Consider the following 25,726-nt stretch of genomic DNA (forward strand, 5'->3'; position numbering starts at 1 on the left):
TCCTAGGCCGTCATGGAAAATAAGAATTTGTTCTTAACCGACTTGCCTAGTTAAATAAAGGTCAAATAAAAAGTGCCTGTTCGTTGCGGTAGCCGGTGAATATTTGCATGTCATAATTCATATCGAATTACATGAATTTCCAAAAGGAAAACGATTTTTAAAAAGGATCCCTCATTCAAGGATATCCCATATTGAAATACTGTGTTTCATTTGAGATAACTGAATGAATACGATACGGTTTGTGCAGTTCTGGTGCTAAGACAACATTTTCCAAAAGTGGTGTTTGACAACAGTATTTGAAACAGTCATGACATTTTATTTAAACTTCAGTTAAGAACAAATTTTTATTTACAATGACTGCCTACCCCAGCCAAACCCGGATGCTGCCAATTGTGCGCAGCCCTATGGGACTCCCAATCAATGCCAGTTATGATACAGCCTAGATTCAAACCAGGGTGTTTGTAGTGACGCCTCTAGCAGTGCCTAAGTCTGCTGCGCCACTAGGTAACCCATGCAACGTTGATGAAATTACGAGTTGTTACATTTTATTGGATCACCAACAGGTGTTGTATTGAATAGAATATGCAGCTTTGTCCATTTATTGTTTACAGGGACAATGCAAAGTAGTTCACGGTACAAGAACACATTACATATCTGTATCTATCTATCTCATATATATATATATATATATATATATATATATATAGAGATAGATAATCTCCATATACTGTATCACAGTCAATGACACATTCATCATACATGGACCAATATAATTGTTTACGCAAAAACACATGAAATTTAAAAGAGGCTGTACCTTAAAATATATGAATCAAAAACAGACTAGGAGGAAATTAAACGCATTCAAATAGACATATATGTTTCTTGGAGGAAGGTACAACAGAAGTGAAACCAGATGAAAGAAGACGACAATGGAATATTCTCAGGAATGTGAATCTGACGGAGGGTTCCGTCCCAAATGGCACTCTAAACTCCCGGTCAAATGTAGAGCATTTAGGATGGCATTTGGGACGTAGACAAAGAGAATTAATGTTTTGTGACCTAAGTGCTTAGTTGATTCCCTAAACAGAGAATAAAACCCTGTAGTAAAACCATGAAAGCTCCCCCACCCTAAACACAATTTACGAGGGTTTTAAACCCAACTCAGTCTCCGTGGAGGTCACTTTGGAACGATGTCCATATCAGTAAGTGTCGATGACGTTGTCGAACTTGTGGTGAAAATACGCTGACGAGGGAAAAATGTTTGTTGACGTGTGGCTTGATTGAAACATGCTAAATGTGTGGTGATTGGTTGAAATGGCTGCAGTGATGGGTCAGTTTTATAAGGAAAACAGATGATTTGACTATTTAATGCAGAATTAGTGTAGTGATTGATCAACTGACTACAGCACAACACCACCATCAATAGTGTTTGTTTAACTGAGGTGATTTCATGGCTCACCACAAGAGATAAGTATAGCTGTTTGGAGACATGCATCTAAACACACGTTTTAATCTAAACTGACGACAAAAAAAAAAAAAGACAAAAAAAAAACAGATCAAGGAACATCTCAGTGCCAATGACTAGCGTTCAGTAGTGTCTAAAAATCTATTTTAGAGTTAAACAACAAAGCCTTACTCTATGGGGGGGGAACCCCCATGCAGTACAATACCAGCTCAGCTGTGATCGCCGTAATAACATAAAACCAGGAAGTCTCTAGGGGGCTCGTTAATTGCCTAAAATCTGCTGTGTATTCGTCACAGCCATTTCATTGGTCATTTGGAAAAGAGTGTCTCTCTTCCACCCACTGAGGAGCTGCCATAAATACGGGTGAATAGCCAGAGTAATAATAACCGAGTCCACGCTCTTCTTTGCAACAAACTTAACGACGTTTGTGTGGGTGGGACTAGCAGGTGGGCACGACTACAATGTGTTAAAGAAGTAGGACGGGATGCTATTTTTTTTTTAAACTCTGTTTTGAAGATTGACTGACTGTGTTCACAAAAAAAACAAAAAAAGGTAACAGTAAAGTTAAAATGTGATCAAAATGATCTTTCAACACCACTACTCCCTCATTCCTTTATAGCAATAAAACAAAAAGGCAACGTTCTTTTAAAACACCTGGGTCCCATTGGCAGGTCCATACTTACTCACCTCCATTTTATCATAATAAGTTAGGCCACAACGTTAACACCACAAGCACAGTGAGAAGCACAACTCCAGTCCCGTAAAAAGAGGAATATCTAGAAATGTACACAAGCCAAAGCAAAGGCATTCCCAAAAGGGCAATGGGGGATGTTAGTACGTCGCATTTTTCTGGATTCCTTTTTTATTCTTTTTTTTTTTGGTCAGTCCTGAACCCAGAGGGAGCCAATGGGATGGCCAGGTGAGGTCAGGAGGTCACTGTAGAGTTAGAGGCGGAAGAGAAACCAGAGCCACCATTCAATGGCCTGTACCCAATGACCCAGCTCCTCTCCTCTTCAACTGGACAAGAGTTTCTGGGGGAAACTGTCTTTTTTTTCTCTCCTCGTTTTTCATGTGTACTGTAGAAGTTCTCAGAAGTTCTGGAGCTCTGGCAGGTTCTTGTAGAGGTCAAGGGAGTCCGGGTTGGAGAAGGCCCCTCGCTGGGTCACCTCCCTCCCAGCGATCACCTGCTTCACAGCCACCTCCACCTTCTTCCCACTGAGGGTGTACTGGACAGACAGAGAGAGCATAACAAAGGGTCAGGGGACATATACATGTACCAAGCTTCTCTGAGTAAGAGTGCTGATCTGGCATCAGTTCCCACTTATGTCCATGTAATCTTATTCACTGTGATCTCAAAAGGCCAAACTGATCCTAAATCATCACTCCTACTCTGAGACAGTCTGTGAATACAGCCCCAGGGATGCATAACAGCACTTACGGGCCTGTGTGTGTGTCCATTTGTCCTGATACACACGTGTACAATAATGGAAATGTGTTAGCATTACTCTGTCCATCAACATTAGGTTTCTTCTTTTTTTATTTAAAATCTCTCTTTGGATGTGACTACATAACACATTGAAAATGACGACAGAAGAAAGTCCTCACAGGAATGTCTCTGGTCTCCAGGAACAGCGCTGGTACGTGGCGTGCGGAGAGGGCTTTCCGGATGGCTCCGCGAATTTTGTGTACCAGCTCCGGGCCGAAGGACTGGTTGGGCGTCATCTTCAGGAACAGGATCACTCGCTCCTCACCGTCCCCATTGTACTGTGGAACGCAAAGGCTGTCGGACACTTCCTCAAAGGCCTCCACTGGAGAGAAGATGAGAACAAAAGCGTACACATTTAGAAAATATCTGACAGAGTGGCAGGCACTTCAGGATTAGTAGCAGGCACTTCAGGATTAGTAGCAGGCACTTCAGGATTAGTAGCAGGCACTTCAGGATTAGTAGCAGGCACTTCAGGATTAGTAGCAGGCACTTCAGGATTAGTAGCAGGCACTTCAGGATTAGTAGCAGGCACTTCAGGATTAGTAGCAGGCACTTCAGGATTAGTAGCAGGCACTTCAGGATTAGTAGCAGGCACTTCAGGATTAGTAGCAGGCACTTCAGGATTAGTAGCAGGCACTTCAGGATTAGTAGCAGGCACTTCAGGATTAGTAGCAGGCACTTCAGGATTAGTAGCAGGCACTTCAGGATTAGTAGCAGGCACTTCAGGATTAGTAGCAGGCACTTCAGGATTAGTAGCAGGCACTTCAGGATTAGTAGCAGGCACTTCAGGATTAGTAGCAGGCACTTCAGGATTAGTAGCAGGCACTTCAGGATTAGTAGCAGGCATCGGTAAATTGGTTGCGTCCAAAATGTCAACCTATTCCCATAGGCCTCTGGTCAAAGGTAGTGCACTACACAGGAAACAGGGTGCTATTTGGGATGTAGCCTAGGCCCGTTAGTATTCATAAGGACAACAAGAACACCACCAGAGAAAGAAGAGCGAGGGCTGTTACATTCCATCATATCAATGATGACCAGCTAAATGAGACTAAACTGCCGTTACCACAAACCATTGTAGGGGGGGTAAGGAAAACCCATAGCTCACCAATGTTGTAGATCTCCGAGCTCCCAAAACGCACGCCGTTGGGGTTCAAAGTTCCATCGCTGTGATCGAGACAAGAATGGGTTGAAGGTAACCAAACCAAAAACTATGGTGGCATAGTCACTTATTGTCTCCTGAGGTAATTAGTAAGCCCGATGACTCACCTTCTGCCAAGCATGACAACTCCTCCTGTCTTTGGGTTGATTTTACAGTAGTCACCGTGGGCCCAAACACCTGCAGAGGAGCAGGCCTGTTAGTAAACTGAGACGGATATTGATCATGTACAGACTCCTTTACAATGGAAATAGCCCTCAAATGGTGCTGTACATGCCATCACAGAAGCAGCCATTGCAAAAATCGAGATGTACTAGAGCGCTCATCTCCTATGGAAAGGAAAAGCTGTCTATCCATCTCTAATTTTTTATTTCACCTTTATTTAAACAGGTAGGTTAGTTGAGAACAAGTTCTCATTTACAACTGTGACCTGGCCAAGAAAAAGCAAAGCAGTGCGACACAGAGTTACACATGGAATAAACAGACATAGTCAATAACACAATAGAAAAGTCTATATACAGTGTGTGCAAATGTAGTAAGATTAGGGTGGTAAGGTAATAAATAAGCCAGTGGCGAAATAATTTTAGCATTTAAACATGGACAGGACTGACCAGAGAAGGAGGAGAAGCTCCATCTCTAATGGACTGACCGGAGAAGCTCCATCTCTAATGGACTGACCGGAGAAGCTCCATCTCTAATGGACTGACCGGAGAAGCTCCATCTCTAATGGACTGACCGGAGAAGCTCCATCTCTAATGGACTGACCAGAGAAGGAGGAGAAGCTCCATCTCTAATGGACTGACCGGAGAAGCTCCATCTCTAATGGACTGACCGGAGAAGCTCCATCTCTAATGGACTGACCGGAGAAGGAGGAGAAGCTCCATCTCTAATGGACTGACCAGAGAAGGAGGAGAAGCTCCATCTCTAAATGGACTGACCGGAGAAGCTCCATCTCTAATGGACTGACCGGAGAAGCTCCATCTCTAATGGACTGACCGGAGAAGGAGGAGAAGCTCCATCTCTAATGGACTGACCGGAGAAGGAGGAGAAGCTCCATCTCTAATGGACTGACCGGAGAAGGAGGAGAAGCTCCATCTCTAATGGACTGACCTGGGAAGGAAGAGAAGTAAGCCTTGTGGTATTTGCTCCCATTCTCGTCGTTCCAGAAGTGGGTGGGCTGACAGGGGATTGGCTTCAGACACACCAGCTCTCCACTCTCTCCCCACACTGGCTTTCCTGAGGGAGGGAAACACATGTCATCATGCACATCCTGGAGTGGGGATACCATTTACAAATGACACAAGGTGAATTACCATATAGAGCAGGGATCCCCAACTGGCGGTTTGTGTGCCAAATGTGGCCCGCGGGTGATTTATTTAACCCCTCAAACACCAGCTCCAAGTGATTTTAACTTTGGAAATGTGTTCCAAAGTATTCCCATGCATAATAGAGACGTATAGTACAGTATGTGATCCATACAAATGTACGCAAGGTTTGAAAGTATTATGTTTTTAAATATTATATTCATTTGGGATTCTTGTGGTAATTACTTTCCAGCCCCCTGACCAATCTGCACGATGAATTGAAATGAATGAAATGAATAAATAGGCCTGTGACTGAATTTAGTTGACCAACGACACTCACCGTCACAGCTCCAGGCCTCCACAGCCATGCCCAGGTTCCGGGTCTGAATCTCTCCTCTGTACACGGGGACCGTCACGTTCTGGCCCATAAAGCAGGACACAATATCTGTTCCACCTTTACACAAAAAACACACATTTTATTTATTTCACGTTGGAAGATCAACGTAGTTAATACGTTACGTGAAAAGAACAACGTAGCTAATAAGTTATGTTTGTATTTATTCCAACTTTATTTAACCAGGTAGGTTAGTTGAGAACAATTGGGACCTGGCCAAGATAAAGCAAAGCAGTTCGACACATACAACACCACAGAGTTACACATGGAATAAACAAAGTCAATAAACACACATACAGTCAATAATACAGTAGAAAAGTCTATATACAGTATGTGCAAATGAGGTAGGATAAGAGGTAAGCAATTAATAGGCCATGGTGGCGAAGTAATTACAATTTAGCAATTAAACACTGGAATGGTGGAATGTGCAAGTAGAGATACTGGGGTGCAAACGAGCAAGATGTATAAATAAAGTATGGGGATGAGGTAGTTGGATGGGCTATTTACAGGTGCAGTTATCAGTGAGCTGCTCTGACAGCTGGTGCTTAAAGCTAGGGAGGGAGATAAGTGTTTCCAGCTTCAGTGATTTTTGCAGTTTGTTCCAGTCATTGGCAGCAGAGAACTGGAAGGAAAGGCGGCCAAAGGAGGAATTGGCTTTGGGGGTGACCAGTGAGATATACCTGCTGGAGCACGTGCTACGGGTGGGTGCTGCTAAGGTGACCAGTGAGCTGAGATAAGGTGGAACTTTACCTAGCAGAGACCTGTAGATGACCTGGAGCCAGTGGGTTTGGCGACGAGTATGAAGCGCTGGCCAGCCAACGAGAGCGTACAGCTCGCAGTGGAGGGTAGTATATGGGGCTTTGGTGACAAAACAGATGGCACTGTGATACTCTACTCAGCAAACTGGATGTAGTCTGTTGGAGGCTATTTTGTAAATGACGTCGCCAAAGTCGAGGATCGGTAGTATGGTCAGTTTTACAAGGGTATGTTTTGCAGCATGAATGAAGGATGCTTTGTTGCAAAATAGGAAGCCGATTCTAGATTTAATTTTGGATTGGAGATGCTTAATGCAAGTCTGGAAGGAGAGCTTACAGTCTAACCAGACACCTAGGTATTTGTAGTTGTCCACATATTCTAAGTCAGAACCTTCCAGAGTAGTGATGCTGGACGGGCGGACAGGTGCGGGCAGCGATCGGTTGAAGAGCATGCATTTAGTTTTACTTGCATTTAAGAGCAGTTGGAGGCCACGGAAGGAGAGTTGTATGGCATTGACGCTTGTGCGGAGGTTAGTTAACACAGTGTCCAAAGAAGGGCCAGAGGTATACAGAATGGTGTTGTCTACGTAGAGGTCGATCAGAGAATCACCAGCAGCAAGAGCAACATCATTGATGTATACAGAGAAGAGTCGGTCCGAGAATTGAACCCTGTGGCACCCCCATAGAGACTGCCAGAGGTCCGGACAACAGGCCCTCCGATTTGACACACTGAACTCTATCAGAGAAGTAGTTGGTGAATCAGGCGAGGCAGTCATTTGAGAAACCAAGGCTGTTGAGTCTGCCGATAAGAATGTGCTGATTGACAGAGTTGAAAGCCTTGGCCAGGTCGATGAATACAGCTGCACAGTACTGTCTCTTATCGATGGCGGTTATGATATCGTTTAGGACCTTGAGCGTGGCTGAGGTGCACCCATGACCAGCTCGGAAACCAGATTGAATAGCGGAGAAGGTACGGTGGGATTCGAAATGGTCGGTAATCTGTTTGTTGACTTGGCTTTCGAAGACCTTAGAAAGACAGGGTAGGATAGATATAGGTCTATAGCAGTTTGGGTCTAGAGCGTCTCCCCCTTTGAAGAGGGGGATGAGCGCGGAAGCTTTCCAATCTTTGGGAATCTCAGACGATATGAAAGTGAGGTTGAACAGGCTAGTAATAGGGGTTGCAACAATTTCGGTAGATAATTTTTAGAAAGAGAGGGTCCAGATTGTCTAGCCCGGCTGATTTTTAGGGGTCCAGATTTTGCAGCTCTTTCAGAACATCAGCAGGTGGAAAGCATGGCCAGCCGTATAAAAAACTGCTTATTGAAATTCTCAATTATAGTGGATTTATCGGTGGTGACAGTGTTTCCTAGCCTCAGTGCAATGGGCAGCTGGGAGGAGGTGCTCTTATTCTCCATGGACATTACAGTGTCCCAGAACTTTAGAGTTTATGCTACAGGATGCAAATTTCTGCTTGAAAAAGCTAGCCTTAGCTTTCCTAACTGCCTGTGTATATAGGTTCCTAACTTCCCTGAAAGGTTGCATATCACGGGGGCTATTCGATGCTAAAGCAGAACGCCACAGGATGTTTTTGTGCTGGTCAAGGGCAGACAGGTCTGGAGTGAACCAAGGACTATATCTGTTCCTGGTTCTACATTTTTTGAATGGGGCATGCTTATTTAAGATGGTGAGGAAGGCACTATTAAAAGAATAACCAGGTAACCTCCATAGGCGGAATGAGGTCAATATCCTTCCAGGAATCCCGGGCCACGTCGATTAGAAAGGCCTGCTCGCTGAAGTGTTTTAGGGAGCGTTTGACAGTGATGAGGGGTGTAGTGATCAACGTAGAGAATACGGTCATGGTTAGGTGTAGTGAATTCAGTAAGGTGATGTGCGACGGACATCGTATTGTAAAGTGTGATATGGTGTGGGATAGTGTTGTGGTGCAGGCTTGTTATTCTACAGTAGTACAGTTACGCAACATGGAGCCAACATGGAGCTATTCCCACCCCCTCTATCTGTGGGTGATACCTCTCTATCCACCTCTTAAATCTGCTGTTTCTGACAGATGTTCTATTCATCTCTCCTCCCACCTTTCCATCCATCCATCAAGCCGCCCCTCCACCTATCAGTCACATCGTCGCATCCCCAAATTCTGCCTGGCTCTTTAGTGGAGCTTAATTGGATCCGTGGGGAAAATGCCATGCCTGCCTCAGTTTAGGCACACTTCAGTATCACTACAGCAGCCAGTCACAATTGTTTTGTTCTTCCCCCCCCCACATTCCTGACATCCTTATTGGTTACCTCTTACTCTTATGAATATTCCAATTTTTGCAGAGGAAAACTTTGAACATCCTCTGGTGCTCTTTAAAGTCAGAGGGGTTTGTTCTGTTCCAAAAATAAACTCCCCATTGAGGAGTGGCACCCAGCGAGCGCACACACACAAACTACACAGGAAACCAGGGCAGAGAAATAACAGACACCAGAAACCAGATCTGATCAGGAGAGCAGCAGCAAGAGGTGGGAGACAAAGGAGGAAGAGAACGGGATGGAGACTATGAAAACAGAGAAAGAGAGAAAACAAATTCAAATTTTCTATACTTAAACATCATCCTCTGCTCTGGCATCTTCCCCAATATTTGGAACCAAGGACTGATCACCCCAAGCCACAAAAATTAGAGACAAATTTGACAATAACTACAAGTCAACAGCAACCTTGGGATAATTCTCTGCATCATCATTAACAGCAGACTCGTACATTTCCTCAGCGAAAAACAATGTACTGAGCAAATGTCAAATTGACTTTTTACCAAATTACCGTAAGACAGACCGTGTTCACCCTGCACACCCTAATTGACAAACAAACCAAAACAAAGGCAAAGTCTCCTCAAGCGGTTAATTTCTTTCCACAGGGCTGTGGATAAGACAGGGATGCAGCCTACTAGAATCTAATGTAAAATACTGTTTGCTGATGATCTGGTGCTTCTGTCATCAACCAAGGATGGCCTACCGCAGCACCTATATCTTCTGCACAGATTCTATCAGACCTGGGCCTTGACAGTAAATCTCAGTAAGACAAAAATAATGGCTTCAAAAAATGATCCAGTTGCCAGGACCCACGAATACAAATTCCATCTAGACAGCATTGCCCAAGAGCACACAAAACTATACATACCTGGGCCTAAACATCAGCACCACAGGTAACTATACATACCTTGGCCTAAACATCAGCGCCACAGGTAACTATACATACCTCGGCCTAAACATCAGCGCCACAGGTAACTTCAGGTAACTTCCACAAAGCTCTGAACAATCTGAGAGACAAGGCAAGAAGGGCATTCTATGCTATCAAAAGGAACATACAATTCAACATACCAATTAGGATCTGGCTAAAAATACTTGAATCAGAACCCATTGCCCTTTATGGTTGTGAGGTCTGGGGTCCGCTCACCAACCAAGATTTCACAAAATGGGACAAACACTAAATTGAGAGGCTGCATACAGAATTCTGCAAAAAATATCCTCTGTATACAACTTAAAACACCAAATAATGCATGCAGAGCAGAAGGGCAATATCCGCTAATGGTCAAAATCCTGATTAGAGCTGTTAAATTCTACACAAACACCTAAAAGGAAACGATTCCCAAACCTTCCATAACAAAGAGTAATGAACAGAGAAACTAACCTGGAGAAGTCCCCAAAGCAAGCTGGTGCTCTGTTAACAAGCCCCACAGAGCCCTAGGACACCAACACAATTAGACACAACCAAATCATGAGAAAACAAAAAGATAATTACTTGACACATTGGAAAGAATTTACAAAAAAAAAAAAAAAGCAGAGCAAACTAGAATGCAATTTGGCCATAAACAGACAGTACAGTGGCAGAATACCTGACCACTGTGACTGACCCAAAATTAAGGAAATCTTTGACTATGTACAGACTTGAGAAAGGCCGTTGTAGGCAGACCTGGCTCTCGAGAAGACAGGCTGTCCGCACACTGTCAACATCATCTGGGGGAAACGGAGCTGCACTTCCGAACCTCATGCTTTCCTAACCAAATGTATGACCAGAGAGACACATATTTCCCTCAGATTACACAGTCCAACAAAGAATTCAAAAACAAATCCAATTTTGATTACCTCCCATATCTATTGGGTGAAATACCAGTGTGCCATCACAGCAGCAACATTTGTGACCTGTTGCCACAAGAAAAGGGCAACCACTGAAGAACAAACATCATTGTAAATACAACACACATGTGGGGGGAGCAGTAGAGAAGGGGCCATGTGGCAGTCAGGTGGAAGTATTGAGTTGGGAGTCTTAGCCGTGAATGTGTTAAAGTCTACAGGGATCTGGCTAGCAGGGGGACAGGAGAAGCAGAAGGAAGTGAACACTGCACACATATGCTAAGGCAGACCCCTGTCAGCAGCCTGTAGGGGTGGCTTCCCCGTGGTCCTGGCTGCTAAAAAGGTTGACTGAATCAGGCACTGCTGTCCTATGCTAAGACACACACACACACACACACACACAGTCATGGCCAAAAGTTGAGAATGACAAATATTTCCACAAAGTTTGCTGCTTCAGTGTCTTTAGATATTTTTTGTCAGATGTTACTATGGAATACTGAAGCTTTTGACAATTACATGAAGTTGATGCAGAGAGTCAATATTTGCAGCGTTGGCCCTTCCTTTTCAAGACCTCTGCAATCCGCCCTGGCATGCTGTCAATTAACTTCTGGGCCACGTACTGAAGGCAGCCCATTCTTGCATAAGCATTGCTTGGAGTTTGTCGGTTTTTGTTTGTCCACCCGCCTCTTGAGGATTGACCACAAGTTCTTAAATGGGATTAAGGTCTGGGGAGTTTCCTGGCCATGGATCGATGTTTTGTTCCCCGAGCCACTTAGTTGCCTTATGGCAAGGCGCTCCATCATGCTGGAAAAGAAATTATTCATCACCAAACTGTTCCTGGATGGTTGGGAGACGTTGTTCTTGGAGGATGTGTTGGTACCATTCTTTATTCATGGCTGTGTTCTTAGGCAAAATTGTGAGTGAGCCCACTCCCTTGGCTGAGAAGCAACCCCACACATGAATGGACTCAGGATGCTTTAATGTTGGAATGACACAGGACTGATGGTAGCGCTCAACTTGTCTACTCCGAACAAGCTTTTTTCCGATGCCCCAAACAATCTGAAAATTTGGATTCATCAGAGCAAATGACTTTACCCCAGTCCTCAGCAGTCCAATCCCTGTACCTTTTGCAGAATCAGTGTGTGCCTGATGCTTTTCCTAGAGAGAAGTGGCATCTTTGCTGCCCTTCTTGACACCAGGACATCCTACAAAAGTCTTCGCTTCACTGTGCGTGCAGATGCACTCACACCTGCCATTCCTGAGCAAGCTCTGTACTGGTGTTGCCCAGATCCCGCAGTCGAATCAACTTTAGGAGACGGTCCTGGCGCTTGCTGGACTTTCTTGGGTATCCTGAAGCATTCTTCACAACAATTGAACCACTCACTCTCCTTGAAGTTCTTGATGATCCGATCAATGGTTGATTTAGGTGCAATCTTACTGGCAGCAATATCCTTGCCTGTGAAGCCCTTTTTGTGCAAAGCAATAACGGCACCCGTTTGATTCCAAGCACCACCCTCCTTTTGAAGCTTCCAGTCTGTTATTCAAACTCAATCAGCATGACAGAGTGATCTCCAGCCTTGTCCTCGTCAACTCACACCAGTGTTATCGAGAGAATCACTGACATGTCAGCTGGTCCTTTTGTGGCAGGGCTGAAATGCATTGGAAATGTTTCCTGGGGATTCAGCTCATTTGCATTCCACAGACATGTGACTACCAGAAATTGAATAATGTGTTCCTGAACAAAGGGGTGGGGGTCAAAATCAAAAGTAAGTCCGTATCTGGTGTGGCCACCAGCTGCATTAAGTACTGCAGTGCATCTCCTCCTCATGGACTGCACCAGATTTGCCAGTTCTTGCTTTGAGATGTTCTTCTACCAAGGCATCTGCAAGTTCCCGTTTCTGAGGGGGGGAATGGCCCTAGCCCTAACCCTCCAACCCAACAGGTCCCAGAAGTGCTCAATGGGATTGAGATCCAGGCTCTTCACTGGCAATGGCAGAACACTGACATTCCTGTCTTGCAGGAAATGACACACAGAACGAGCAGTATGGCTGGTAATGTCAGGATGAGCCTGCAGGGAGGGTACCATGAGGGAGGAGGATGTCTTCCCTGTAACGCACAGCATTGAGATTTCCTGCAATGACAACAAGCTCAGTCCGATGATGCTTTGACACACCGCCCCAGACCATGACGGACCCTCCACCTCCAAATTGATCCCGCTCCAGAGTACAGGCTTCGGTGTAACGCTCATTCCTTTCGATGATAAACGCAAATCCAACCATCACCCTTAGTGAGACAAAACTGTGACTCGTCAGTGACGAGCAATTTTTGCCAGTCCTGTCTGGTCCAGCAACGGTGGATTTGTGCCCATAGGAGACGTTGTTGCTGGTGATGTCCGGTGAGGACCTTCCCTACAACAGTCCTACAAGCCCTCAGTTCAGCCTCTTTTAGCCTACTGCTGACAGTCTGAGCATTGGAGGGATTGTGCGTTCCTGGTGTAACTCGGGCAGTTGTTGCTGCCATCCTGTACCTGTCCCGCAGGTGTGATGTTTGGATATAACGATCATGTGCAGGTGTTGTTTCACGTGGTCTGCCACTGCAAGGACGAACAGCTGTCGTCTCCCTGTAGCGCTGTCTTAGGCGTCTCACAGTACAGACATTGCAATTTATTGCCCTGGCCATATCTGCAGTACTCATGCCTCCTTGCAGCTTGCCTAAGGCACATTCACGCAGATGAGGGACCCTGGGCATCTTTCTTCTGGTGTTTTTCAGAGTCAGTAGAAAGGCCTCTTTAGTGTGCTAAGTTTTCATAACTCTCATGTGACATTAGCTGTTAGTGTCTTAACGACCGTTCCACAGGTGCATATTCATTAGTTGTTGATGGTTCAAGCATGGGAAACAGTGAATAAACCCTTTACATTGAAGATCTATTTAGATTTCTACAAATTATTTTTGAAAGACCGGGTCCTGAAAAAGGGACGTTTCTTTTATTGCTGAGTTTACATGCGCAGACAGACCAGCGTAGGTATTTAACCAGGACTTGGGGCAAGAATTTAGCTCAGGTGCATCCTGGTTTTCAAGAACCCCATGGTCACTTTGGCAGAGCACTAGAGTTCCTCTGTGGCGATGGGAGAACCTTCCAGAATGACAACCATCTCTGCAGCACTCCACCAAATCAGGCCTTTATGGTAGAGTGGCCAGACGGAACCCAATCCTTAGTAAAAGGCACATGACAGCCCGCTTGGAGTTTGCGTAAAGGCATCTAAAGGAATCTGACCAGAAACAAGATTCTCTGGTCTGATGAAACCAAGATTGAACTCTTTGGCCTGAATGCCAAGCGTCAAGTCTGGAGGAAACTGGTACCATCAATACGGTGAAGCATGGTGGTGGCAGCATCATGCTGTGGGGATGTTTCTAAGCGGCAGGGACTGGGAGACTAGTCAGGATCGAGGGAAAGATGAACGGAGCAAAGTACAGAGATCCCTGATGAAAACCTGCTCCAGAGCGCTCAGGACCTCGGAAAGGGAACTTTCGCCCCAGTCTAACATGACAAATGACACTAAGCACACAAACAAGACAACGCAGGAGTGACTTTGGGACAAGTTTCTGAATGTCCTTGAGTGGCCCAGCCAGAGTCTGGACTTGAACCTGATCGAACATCTCAAGACCTGAAAATAGCTGTGCCCGCAACATTCCACATCCAACCTGACAGAGCTTGAGAGGATCTGCAGAGAAGAATGGGAGAAACTCCCCAAATACAGGTGTGCCAAACTTGTAGCATCATACCCAAGAAGACTTGAGGCTGTAATCGCTGCCAAAGGTGCTTCAAAAAAGTTCTGAGTAAAGGGTCTGAATATTTACGTAAATGTGATTTCATTTTGTTATTAGCAAAAATTTCTACAATACTGGTTTTTGCTTTGTTATTAATGGAGTATTGTGTGATGAGGGTATGAATTATTATTATTTTTTCAATTTTAGAATAAGCATTTGGAAAAAGTTAAGGGGTCTGAATACTTTCTGAATAAATTGTACGTTCACATTGTAAAAACACAGCCATGCGTTCAGTCACACACAAGATTCCTCAGTCTGCTTTGCTTGTGTGTGTTCCTTTCAGGCAGCAGACACTTGTGCCTGCGGCAGCTGACATTTCGATGAAAGACACATGGCGTCCACTGCCACGAAACGTCGCTCAAATCCATCTTGTAAATGTTAAGTGCCGAGTGGTGCTAAGGGTGTCAGAGACTTCTCTGAAAGCCCGTCTGTCAACCGAGGACGAAGCACTGTAGAAAGCTGAACCTTTCTCTACTGAAGAAATACTCCCACCACCACCAATGACAGGTGTGTCCTAAATGCCACTATTACCTACATAGTGCACTACTTTTCCACCAGAGCCTTATGGCCATGTGATCCTATGGGACCTGGTCTAAAGTAGTGCACTATCTAGGGAATAGGATGTCATTTGGGATGCAGGCAGACTCCTGGAACAGGGCTCACACCCACACTCATTTACAGTAATGTCAAGGCTTAGATGATGGAAGTGTGGTAGGAAAAACTGTACACTTTAACTCACTGGTAGGGTACATGGTAGTGTGTAACAGGCCGGTCGGTCTGCATCGGGACAAACGGACAGTGTGTAACAGGCCAGTCGGTTGTACAGATCCACATCGGGACAAACGGACAATGTGTAACAGTCCAGTCAGTTATACAGATCTGCATAGGTATAAATGCAACCGGAGTGCCAAAATGTGCCACTTGAAGACTGGAGTCTTTGGGTCCTGGCAGCCTTGAGAATAGAAAAAGTTTAAGACAGAACTAATCTTGCAGGAAGTTGTTCCCACTGTCAGATGCACACGGTGGACTTGAGTGGCAGCAGCTTCAAGTGATAATGTTATTTTAGGAGTGCTGTTGAGCAGATCAGACGTGCCCAACGGCATAGCTTACTGTGTTAATTCTCCTTCCTTTGTGCCCGCCGCCCCCGATGGGAAAGTGACACAGACAGCACACATACAGGGACATCACAAGGTGTCGTTTCCTTCAGGAGTGAATGATTGAGTCGTGGACTCCACCTGACCTCAGATACACACCTGCCGCTTTTATAATGGGGTGCAACGGCCAATTAAAAGGTGCAGTTAAAATCGGGACGAACGGACAGGCAACCAGTCGCCTGGCAGTACTGAGAATCTTCTAGATAAAAAGGCTGCATGTTCCTTTAGCCGGCAAACATAATGCCATTACAGTGTATTGAGTAGAGCGTACCCTGTGATTTGTTCAGAGCCGGTTGTCTAGTGGTAAGGATGATCACACACACACACACACACAAACAATACTCCCCAACGGAGACCGGGGGTTCAAGACCCTCAATCCACCCTTCCCACTGTTCCTCCCACTTGACTCTCCCCCCCTCGGTTTCGTACAGTGTCAAATGTAAAACACATATGAGTGTGAGTCGTCAGATGCTTTGTGTTGTACGGTGTCATGCCATGTGGTGTGTCTCACCTGAGATGGAGCCCAGCAGCACGTTGTTCTTGATGCAGCGGTATACGTACTCATAGCTCTGGGGCTTCAGGGGAGAGCCCGTGGACAGGATGGTGTGCAGGGTCTGCAGCGCGTGTGTGTTCGCTGCAACGAAAGAAAGGAGAGAGACATGAGACGACAGACCAGTACTCAGAGGTGAGTCGAGCCTTTTAAATCTCTAGGACGCTTCATGAATATGGGCCCAGATCTCTGAGACATTTAGAACAGCACAGAACTACAACTGCCTGGGATGAACAGGGCAAGAGGGGGACGGCGTACACACAGAAGTTGGGCGATGTGCCAGTGTTCCCCGCTGGGCTGGTTGGGAGGGGTGTACCTCCCAGATCTGAGCCCACCACAGGAGTCGCCACACCCCACCAGGCCACCAGGTGTCAGTCAAAAATGTCAACCCAGGCACAGGACCTCCGGAGGGGCCAGGAAGTATCCCCCCATCCCCTAAAATATCAGCGACTCACCAGGAGCATATGCCAACACACCAACTCCCCACTGAGATAGCCACTAGGCCTACACACACTGAATAAAGATGGGGTTGTGATTATAACAGTGGGTTGGGACTAGTGGAGCCCCTAGAGCCGACTGTAGAATACATCTCCGCTATTAAAGCTCATCTGCATGTTTAAACGAAGGAGGAGGAGAGATGGCCCTCTCCACTAATTTAGTTCATCATCATTCCTCTTCCAACGCACTCACCCAGCGTCTGAAGAGCAGAGAGGGGTTTTTAAATGAATGAATACTTGGGGAGGTGACAAGGAGCGCTTTTAACAAGCATCCCACTGGGCCACTCAGGCTGAGGCCTCTAAGAGCTACAGGTAACTGTCAAAAATAATGGAAGCCTGTAAGTAAACGAGGGATAAAAAGTACAGTATATTGAAAGCAGGTGCATCCACACAGGTGTGGTTCCTGAGTTAATGAAGCAGTTAACATCCCATCATGCTTAGGGTCATGTCGAAAAATGCTGGGCAGGCCATTATTTTGACTACCATGGCTAGGTCCCCATAGGATGACAATGCCTCCATCCACAGGGCACGAGTGGTCACTGAATGGTTTCATGAGCATGAAGAGGATGTAAGCTATACGCCATAATTCTCAGTCTCCGTCCAATGTTCTGGCTTGTGGTGACCCAACGCCCTATTAAGACTCTTTATATGGGCATTTCCTTTATTCTAGCAGTTACCTGGAGACGGTAGGTTCAGATGCGCTGCTATACAGGATGTCATTTAGCAGCAGTTTGGAACTCATGACCCTGGAGTTGTAAGCACCGTGCCTTTAACAACAGAGTCACATAAAACCATTGCTAAACCTGTCCACTAGTCTTGCGGGTCTCTGTCTGTCTACTCACCAGGCTTTAGATCTCTCTCCTCCAGAACAGCCAGCCATTTTGCCCCGGTCCCAAAAATAGTGATGCTAAAGAGAAAAACAAAAAAAGGTGGGGAAAATAAGACAACGGATAATAAGACAAAGGATAAGAGGATAATAAGAACATAAAGGATAAGACAAAGGAGGGCATAAGACAAAGGATAAGAGGATAATAAGAACAAAGGATAAGACAAAGGAGGGCATAAGAAAGGCTAAGACACTCAAAATCAAATTCATTGGTCACATACACATGTTTACCAGATGTTATTGGTCACATACACGTTTACCAGATGTTATTGGTCACATACACATGTTTAGCAGATGTTATTGGTCACATACACATGTTTAGCAGATGTTATTGGTCACATACACATGGTTAGCAGATGTTATTGGTCACATACACATGTTTAGCAGATGTTATTGGCCACATACACATGTTTAGCAGATGTTATTGGCCACATACACATGTTTAGCAGATGTTATTGGCCACATACACATGTTTAGCAGATGTTATTGGCCACATACACATGTTTAGCAGATGTTATTGGTCACATACACATGTTTAGCAGATGTTATTGGTCACATACACATGTTTAGCAGATGTTATTGGCCACATACACATGTTTAGCAGATGTTATTGGTCACATACACATGTTTAGCAGATGTTATTGGCCACATACACATGTTTAGCAGATGTTATTGGCCACATACACATGTTTACCAGATGTTATTGCGAGTGTAGCGAAATGCTTATGTTTCTAGCACCGACAGTGCAGTAACAGCTAACAGTTTCGTAACATACTTCGATTTATGTCTATGTTGGGTGTAAGGAATGGATTAAGAATATATAGAATATATTGGACTAAGAGTGGCATAGTATAGAATACACTATATACACAAGATAGGTGATGCAATATTTACACACAATTAAAAAGAGACTAAGATAGAATAGTATAGAGTTCAGTTTATACATATGAGATGAGTCATGCAAGATAGAGACATTATTAAAAGTGGCTAGTGATCCATTTCTAAGTGGCCAGTGATTCCTAATCTATGTCTATAGGCAGCCGCCTCTGATGTGCTAGTGATGGCTGTTTAACAGTTTGATGGCCTTGAGATAGAAGCTGTTTTTCAGTCTATTGGTCCCATCTTTGATGCACCTGTACTGATCTCACCTTCTGGATGATAGCGGGGTGAACAGGCAGTGCCTCCAGTGGTTAATGTCCTTGATCTTTTTGGCCTTTCTATGGCATTGAGTGCTATAGGTGTCCAGGAGGGTGGGAAGTTCTCCCCAGACCGCACCACCCTCTGGAGAGCTTTGCGGTTGTGGGTGGTGCAGTACCAGGCGGTGATACAGCCTGACAGATGCTCTCAATTGTGCATCTGTAAAAGTCAGAGAGTTTTAGGTGCCAAGACAAATTTCTTCAGCCTCCTGTTGCTCTGTTTAGCCTTCTTCACCACACTGTCTGTGTGGGTGGACCATTTCAGTTTGTCCATGATGTGTACGCTGAGGAACTTGAAGCTTTCCACCTTCTCCACTGCTGTCCCGTGGATGGGGGGGTGATCCCTCTGCGGTTTCCTGAAGTCCACGAGCATCTCCTTTGTTTTGTTGACGTTGAGTGAGAGGTTATTTTCCTGGCACCACACTCCCAGAGCCCTCACCTCCTCCCTGTAGGCTGTCGCATCGTTGTTGGTAATCAAGCCTACCACTGTTGTGTCTGAAAATGTGATGTTTGAGTTAGAGGCGTACACAGCCATGGGTGATAAGGGAGTACAGGAGGGGGCTGAGAACGCACCCTTATGGGGACCCAGTGTTCAGGATCAGCGAAGAGGTGTTGTTTCCTACCTTCACCACCCGGGGGCGACCCATCAGGAAGTCCAGGAACCAGTTGCACAGGGCAGGGTTCAGACCCAGGGCCTCGAGCTTGATGAGCTTGGAGGGTACTATGGTGTTGAATGCTGAGCTGTAGTCAATGAACAGCATTCTTACATAGGTATTCCTCTTGTCCAGATGGGACAGAGCAGTGTGGTGGCGATTGCATCGTCTGTGCATCTATTGGGGCGGTAAGCAAATTGGAGTGGGTCTAGGGTGTCAGGTAGGGTGGGGGTGATATGATCCTTGACTAGTCTCTCAAAGCACTTCATGATGACAGAGGTGAGTGCTACAGTGTGATAGTCAGTTCAATTACCTTTGCTTTCTTAGGTACAGTGACAATGGTGGCCATCTTGAAACATGTGGGGACAACAGACTGGGATAGTGAGAGATTGAATATATATCTGTAACCACACCAGCCAGCTGGTCAGCGCATGCTCTGAGGACGCGGCTAGGGATACCATCTGGGCCGGCAGCCTTGCGAGGGTTAACACGCTTAAACTGTCGTACTCACGTCGGCCACGGAGAAGGAGAGCCCAGAGTCCCTGATAGCGGGCTGCGTCGGTGACGCTGTATTACCCTCAAAGACAAGCGAACAACATGTTAAACATGTCCGGAAGCCAGACGGTGTCCGCCACGTGGTTGGATTTCCCTTTCTAAGCCACGATTCCACTGACATTATAGAATAGTGTGCAGGCCAGTGACAAAATGTAAATGTCATCCATTTTACATTCAGGTTGTTACAACAAAATGTGGAAAAAGTCCAAGGGAGTGAAAACTTTGAGTGCGTAAATAAAATGCTCTGAATCGACAAAACGCCTCAATCTGGACGACAACCACCTGACCAATCAACAAAATGTATGCAGTTTCTATTGTGACAGTCGAGACACAAAATAATATAAAATGGTCCTTGTTCTGTTCAGGTGGACCACATAACGACCCGCAGCAATAAGCAGACATTGATTGGTGACCGTGATTGTCCTGTCTTGATGGCGATCGATAACCCGTAAATGGAAGCCCCCAACCAAGGCTGTGAGAGGGTCACACGATGGGGGGGGGGGGCTCAGATGGAGCCTCTTCATGACAAAGCAATAGCGTAGTATGGATGAGGTGATGTGGTCCCACCCCTGTCCTGTTGCTCCGCCCACCACAGCCCCGATAAAATAAATGAGCAGCTGAGTTGTCCCCCAAATGGCACCCTATTCCCTATATAGTGCACTACTTTAGACCAGGGTCCATAGGGATGCATGCATTGAAAAGGTTGAATGGCCTTAAGACAAGCGACAGCTCGTTACTCATTTCAACCACACATCGTCAAAATCAGAACTGTGCTTTAAAAAAAGGCCCAGTGCAGTGAAAAATGTGATTTTACTGTGTTTTACATATATTTATACTTCCACAATATGGAGGTTGAAACAATACTGTGAAAATTATGAAAATACCCCTTTAGTATAAGAGCTGTTTGAAAAACACCACCTGAATTGTCAGCCTGTTTTTGGTTGGACAGTTTTCCCCTTCCATGGTGACATCACCAGACAGTAAATTAGTCAATAGACCAATAAGGAGTTCCAAACCTTTCGGTCAATAACAGCACCATTTCAGTGGTCCCTCCCCCTCAGACCACTCACTGACAGTCCTAGCTAAATTGATGCTTGAGAAATTGCTCTTTGCTGAGAAGTTGTTCCTTTTTGACCAATTTAATTGAAAACAATCACTATGAATGCCAGTCTCTCTTGGTTAAGTGGAGAGTGACTGCATCACTCCTTTTTATAAGAAATATTGTGTTGCAAATCCGAAATAGTTTGCATAGTCAACTTACACACAGCACTGATAACACACACACACACACACACACACACACGCCACCTGCGATCTTTTCACAGTCCCCAAATCCAGATCAAATTCAAGAAAGCGTACAGTATTATATAGAGCCATTATTGCATGAACTGCATTCCATCTCATATTGCTCAAGTGAACAGAAACCCTGGTTTAAAAAGACAGACAAAGCAACACCTCGTCTCTCCCCTATTTGACCTAGATAGTTTGTGTGTATGTTTTGATATGTAGCCTGGGTACCTTTTGTCACTTTCCAAAATGTACGTAGTTCTGTCCTTGAGCTGTTGTCTATTAAGTGTTCTGTATTATGGTTCATGTTTTGTGTTGGACCCCAGGAAGAGTAACTGCTGCTTTTGCAACAGCTAATGGGGATCCTAATGAAATACCAAATACAGTAAGGTACTTAAATCGTTACCAAGAAACTATTTGATATTGAGATAAAAATGGCTCCATTGGACCTTTAATGCTTTTCCTACAATGTCTCATGTGACTGTTCAATTGTATCATTAGACCAGCCAGTCTGAGCAGCTAACCATAGTCCATCGGTAAATAGCCCACCCAATTTGACCTACCTCATTAGACCAGCCAGTCTCACACATTCAGGGGCCAGAAATGATTGACACTTTTGATAAAGAACAAAAATTAATGTATAAAATACTGAGCTATATTGTATGAAAAAAAGCTTCAGATTATTTTAACTTGTACTAATATAATTGTTTAATGTTTTTGGTTTAACAAGTAATTGTTTTTTTCAACAACAAAATCAAAAAGTTGGGGTAAACATTTGACACCCGTTTTCAATTCCTCTCCTTGCGAGGATAATGGCACAGCCTTTTTCTATAATGTGTTATTAGTTGGAAAACATTGAAGGATCTTAGACCGTTCCTCCATACAGACAGGATTCGGGAGTAACTAACTACATGTAATCTGATAACAAAAAAAATCTAACTAATCAGTTACAATACCAGCAAAAATATTGTAATCAGATTCATCTAGTTTTCCAAAAATATCTGCCCCAATTTTGGTAAAAAGCTGAGGGATGGGGCTGGAGAAAATTTAACCACTCAAACTCATAGACAGAGCTATGGATGCAAGGACTGACCTTCCATGATATCAACAGTATAGGTACCCCTTGACTCATTCCACAATTTATTATGTTACAGCCTGAATTCAAAATGGATGAAACAGATTTTTTTTCCCCCTCAACCATCCACATAATGACAAAATGAAAATGTTACAAAACAAGTCAAGTCACATACGTGTTCAGCAGATATGTAGCAATATGCTTCTAACTCCGACAGTGCAGTAATATCAAACAGTTTCAATAAAAAATATATATAAGGAATGGATTAAGAAATATATGTCAGAGTGGACCTTAAGAGCTGGGGTAGTTATTATAAAAATGTTTAAAATCACTATTATGCGAATGGTTAAGAAAAATGTTTACTGAACTTATTTAGGTTTGCCATAACAAAAAAAGGTGTTGAATACTTAAGACATTTCAGCTTTTCATTTCTTATTAAATTTGTTTAAAAAACAAAAACATAATTCCACTTTGACATTGAGGTATTGTGTGTAGACCAGTGAGAAAACAACACTCTCAAATTCAATTTACTTTACATCAGGCAGGAACAACAAAATGTGGCAAAAGTCAAGGGCTCTGAATACCTCCTGAAGGCGCTGTATATAGTAATATAAGCTTAAAGCAGCCATACATTATCCAACATTTGGATATTTTATGGGCAGAAGAAGGTAGTTCCTTTTTTTTAATGGCAGAATAATGATATAAAGCCAGCTGTGTTTGGGCCTGACCTTTCACCTGTAACCTTTAGATGGCGCTGTTCGCTTCACTAAACACCCAGCTGTACACAATAATAATATTTAAAATGTGTAGAGTGCATTTCGCACACTCACTGCACATCAATGCCCCTGGGAGAGCTATGAGCCATGATGTTTCAACCACAAACCATCATTAGAACAAACTATATTGAGCCCTTAAATATTGGCCAAATAGTTGCCTTAAGCAATAAGACTGAAATGGATTTGTATATTGTGTGTATTTAAATATCATTACTAGCTTACACTTGTTTTAAGACCATGCAGTGTATATGCCAACAATACACCTGTCACCTCATTAGGACATGATACGGTTGTTCCTCCTTTAAAAGTTGAGGCGTAGCTTGAACGGTGCCGCAGAATTCTATGGCATGTTATTTAAGTGTGAACCACCGCTACCATTAATGCTAGTGAGTGCTACTTTGACCACCAGAGGGCGTCTTTGAAAAGTATTTGGTAGCCTTCAATAATAGCTGTAATAGGGATACCGGGGTTCAATTTCCCCCAACGGGGGGGTGGAAGGACTAGACTGTCCTTGTAAATAGGAATTTGTTCTTAACTGATTCCATATGTGTGTTATGTCATAGTTTTGATGTCTTCACTATTATTTCAACAATGTAGAAAATAGTAAAAATAAAGAAAAATCCTGGAATGAGTAGGTGTGTCCAGACGTGACTGGTACTATATATATATATATATTTAATATTATGGTGTTTCTATTCCATGGAAAACAAAAAAATCCTCTGGGTTTCTGTTAGGATGGAATGGAAAAGATAGCACTGTACAACGTGAAGCTTGGGAGGACAGTACTGGTCTATTTAGCTAAAGAATCCAGTGTCCTGCGGGAGACCGGGGTTCAATTCCCCGACAGAGAGGAAGTCTGTCCTTGTAAATAAGAATTTGTTCTGAACTGACCTGCCTAGTTAAATAAATCATATTGCTTGACTTCAATATGATCTTTAATTGAATAACACCTACACCACTTTTAACAGCACATTACTCAGCACGAGAGACTCGTGTCACCTACGGTAGGTAGGTAGCCTACAGTATATCGAAAAATATGCCGTGACTCTCCGCCAATAATTACATAAAGAGGATTGGAGGATATTTCTGTAATTCAGTGATATTTATTCCCATAGTAATTCATTATGGATCCATAACTAAATAAACATTTGCATTTTGAAAGACTATTTTTATCATTATTTTATTAAAGCATAAAGATGCCATTATTAGTTATATTGTTTTAGTTTGAATGTGCAGACTGGCACTAAGAACAGAGGGAATGTTTCCTTAGTCAGCGCCATTATTAATGCAATGCCCCTTAAAGTGTTGCTATTGTGGCGGGGTGGGTCCTTCCCCATGGGCTAGGTACGTCTTCTGTGCACGGCTCTGAGGCCCATCCCGTGCCCCCTGCCCTCGTGCCTTGAACCTTGAGCACTTTCAGTGGATACAGCTGGAGAACTGCAAGGCAATCCATTGTGCGCCACTCGGGAGCCCATGACCAATACGACCAATATATATTGTCCTGCTAATAACAGATCTGTGAGAATATCCATCGGAATTTTATATAATTCTAAATGAATAATAAATCGCTTTGTTTAAAAAAATATATTTTTGGAGATGATTTGGTTTTCAACTAACAACAATACAACGAGTGAGAAAAAGGCCCTTTTTGAACATGGGGTGAGACATTGTTACTAATTTGTAAATAAAGCCCATTTGTTATTTGGAATAATTTATGTTTTTAAAAATCGACAGTCTCATGGGTCTCCCGGTCAAGGCCAGCACGGTATTGAACCAGCATCTGTAGCAGGACATTGTTATGCAGTGTCTTAGACCGTTGGGCCACTCAGGCACTGTACAACATGACTGATCGGGAGTGGGCTACAGTAAAACCAAAATAATCCTAACAAAATTAAAGAATATAAACCTTAGTGTAACAGTTTCAGTAAGTAATACTGAAGTCGTGCACAATTAGCAGTTTCTATTTAGGTGTATGTCGCCCATTCATTGTCAGACACAATAGGACCCAAAATCAGTGATCTAACTCCCCCTTGTGGTGGTCTGGAGCAAAGAAGTGGTGACGCAGGGTACCGTACTAAACCACAAATTACCTCCAAGTCCCGCGGCGTAAGCGCTCAACTTTTAAAAGAGGGAACCACTGTATGCAGCAGACTAACTGGGCGTATGGCATTCACTCCACTGCAAAACTAGGGCCTAGTCTGGTATGGCATTTTATTTTATTACAGCGCTGCACGGGTTTCCATAAGATTACAGAAAGTCATTCCAACGGCGCCTGGTATTGTAGGCCAACAAGTCCTCTGTGTAGGTCGGTATGTGCGCTCCACGCGGACACTGTCCAGTGTTGAATAAGAAACCAGGCTAATTTTGCCCGGGAAATCCATCACACTGAGAGACAAAGGGACTCTGCTGAAGAGGAACAACGCTCTCCTTTGTCCTCAACTACACGCACCCGCCCTTCTGTTCCTCTTCTCATTCAGGTAGAGTACAAGAGGAAGACAATCGCAGGCATCGACCCTGTTTTACCATCTACTTCCACCATTCAATGGGAGAGATATTAAAAAAGTGGATTGTTTTCAGAGTGGGC

The 25,726-nt window shown here is 44.1% G+C and overlaps 1 protein-coding gene across 1 annotated transcript in view; it reads right to left on the bottom strand.

Moving 5' to 3' along the window:
* Positions 1–528: 528 nt before the first annotated feature.
* The window catches only part of aacs (acetoacetyl-CoA synthetase), a 47,949-nt gene continuing 22,751 nt past the window's right edge, over positions 529–25,726 (bottom strand). Inside the window, exons 11-18 of the mRNA XM_024415222.2 lie at positions 17,557–17,621; positions 16,179–16,301; positions 5,752–5,865; positions 5,218–5,343; positions 4,218–4,287; positions 4,057–4,115; positions 3,071–3,273; positions 529–2,691 (exon numbers count right to left, since the gene is read on the bottom strand). Of these exons, the coding sequence (XP_024270990.2) occupies positions 2,554–2,691; positions 3,071–3,273; positions 4,057–4,115; positions 4,218–4,287; positions 5,218–5,343; positions 5,752–5,865; positions 16,179–16,301; positions 17,557–17,621 (898 nt within the window). The 3' untranslated portion in view covers positions 529–2,553. The remainder of the gene's footprint in view (positions 2,692–3,070; positions 3,274–4,056; positions 4,116–4,217; positions 4,288–5,217; positions 5,344–5,751; positions 5,866–16,178; positions 16,302–17,556; positions 17,622–25,726) is intronic.

This window comes from Oncorhynchus tshawytscha, linkage group LG04, assembly GCF_018296145.1.
Source record: "Oncorhynchus tshawytscha isolate Ot180627B linkage group LG04, Otsh_v2.0, whole genome shotgun sequence".
Lineage (NCBI taxonomy): Eukaryota > Metazoa > Chordata > Actinopteri > Salmoniformes > Salmonidae > Oncorhynchus > Oncorhynchus tshawytscha.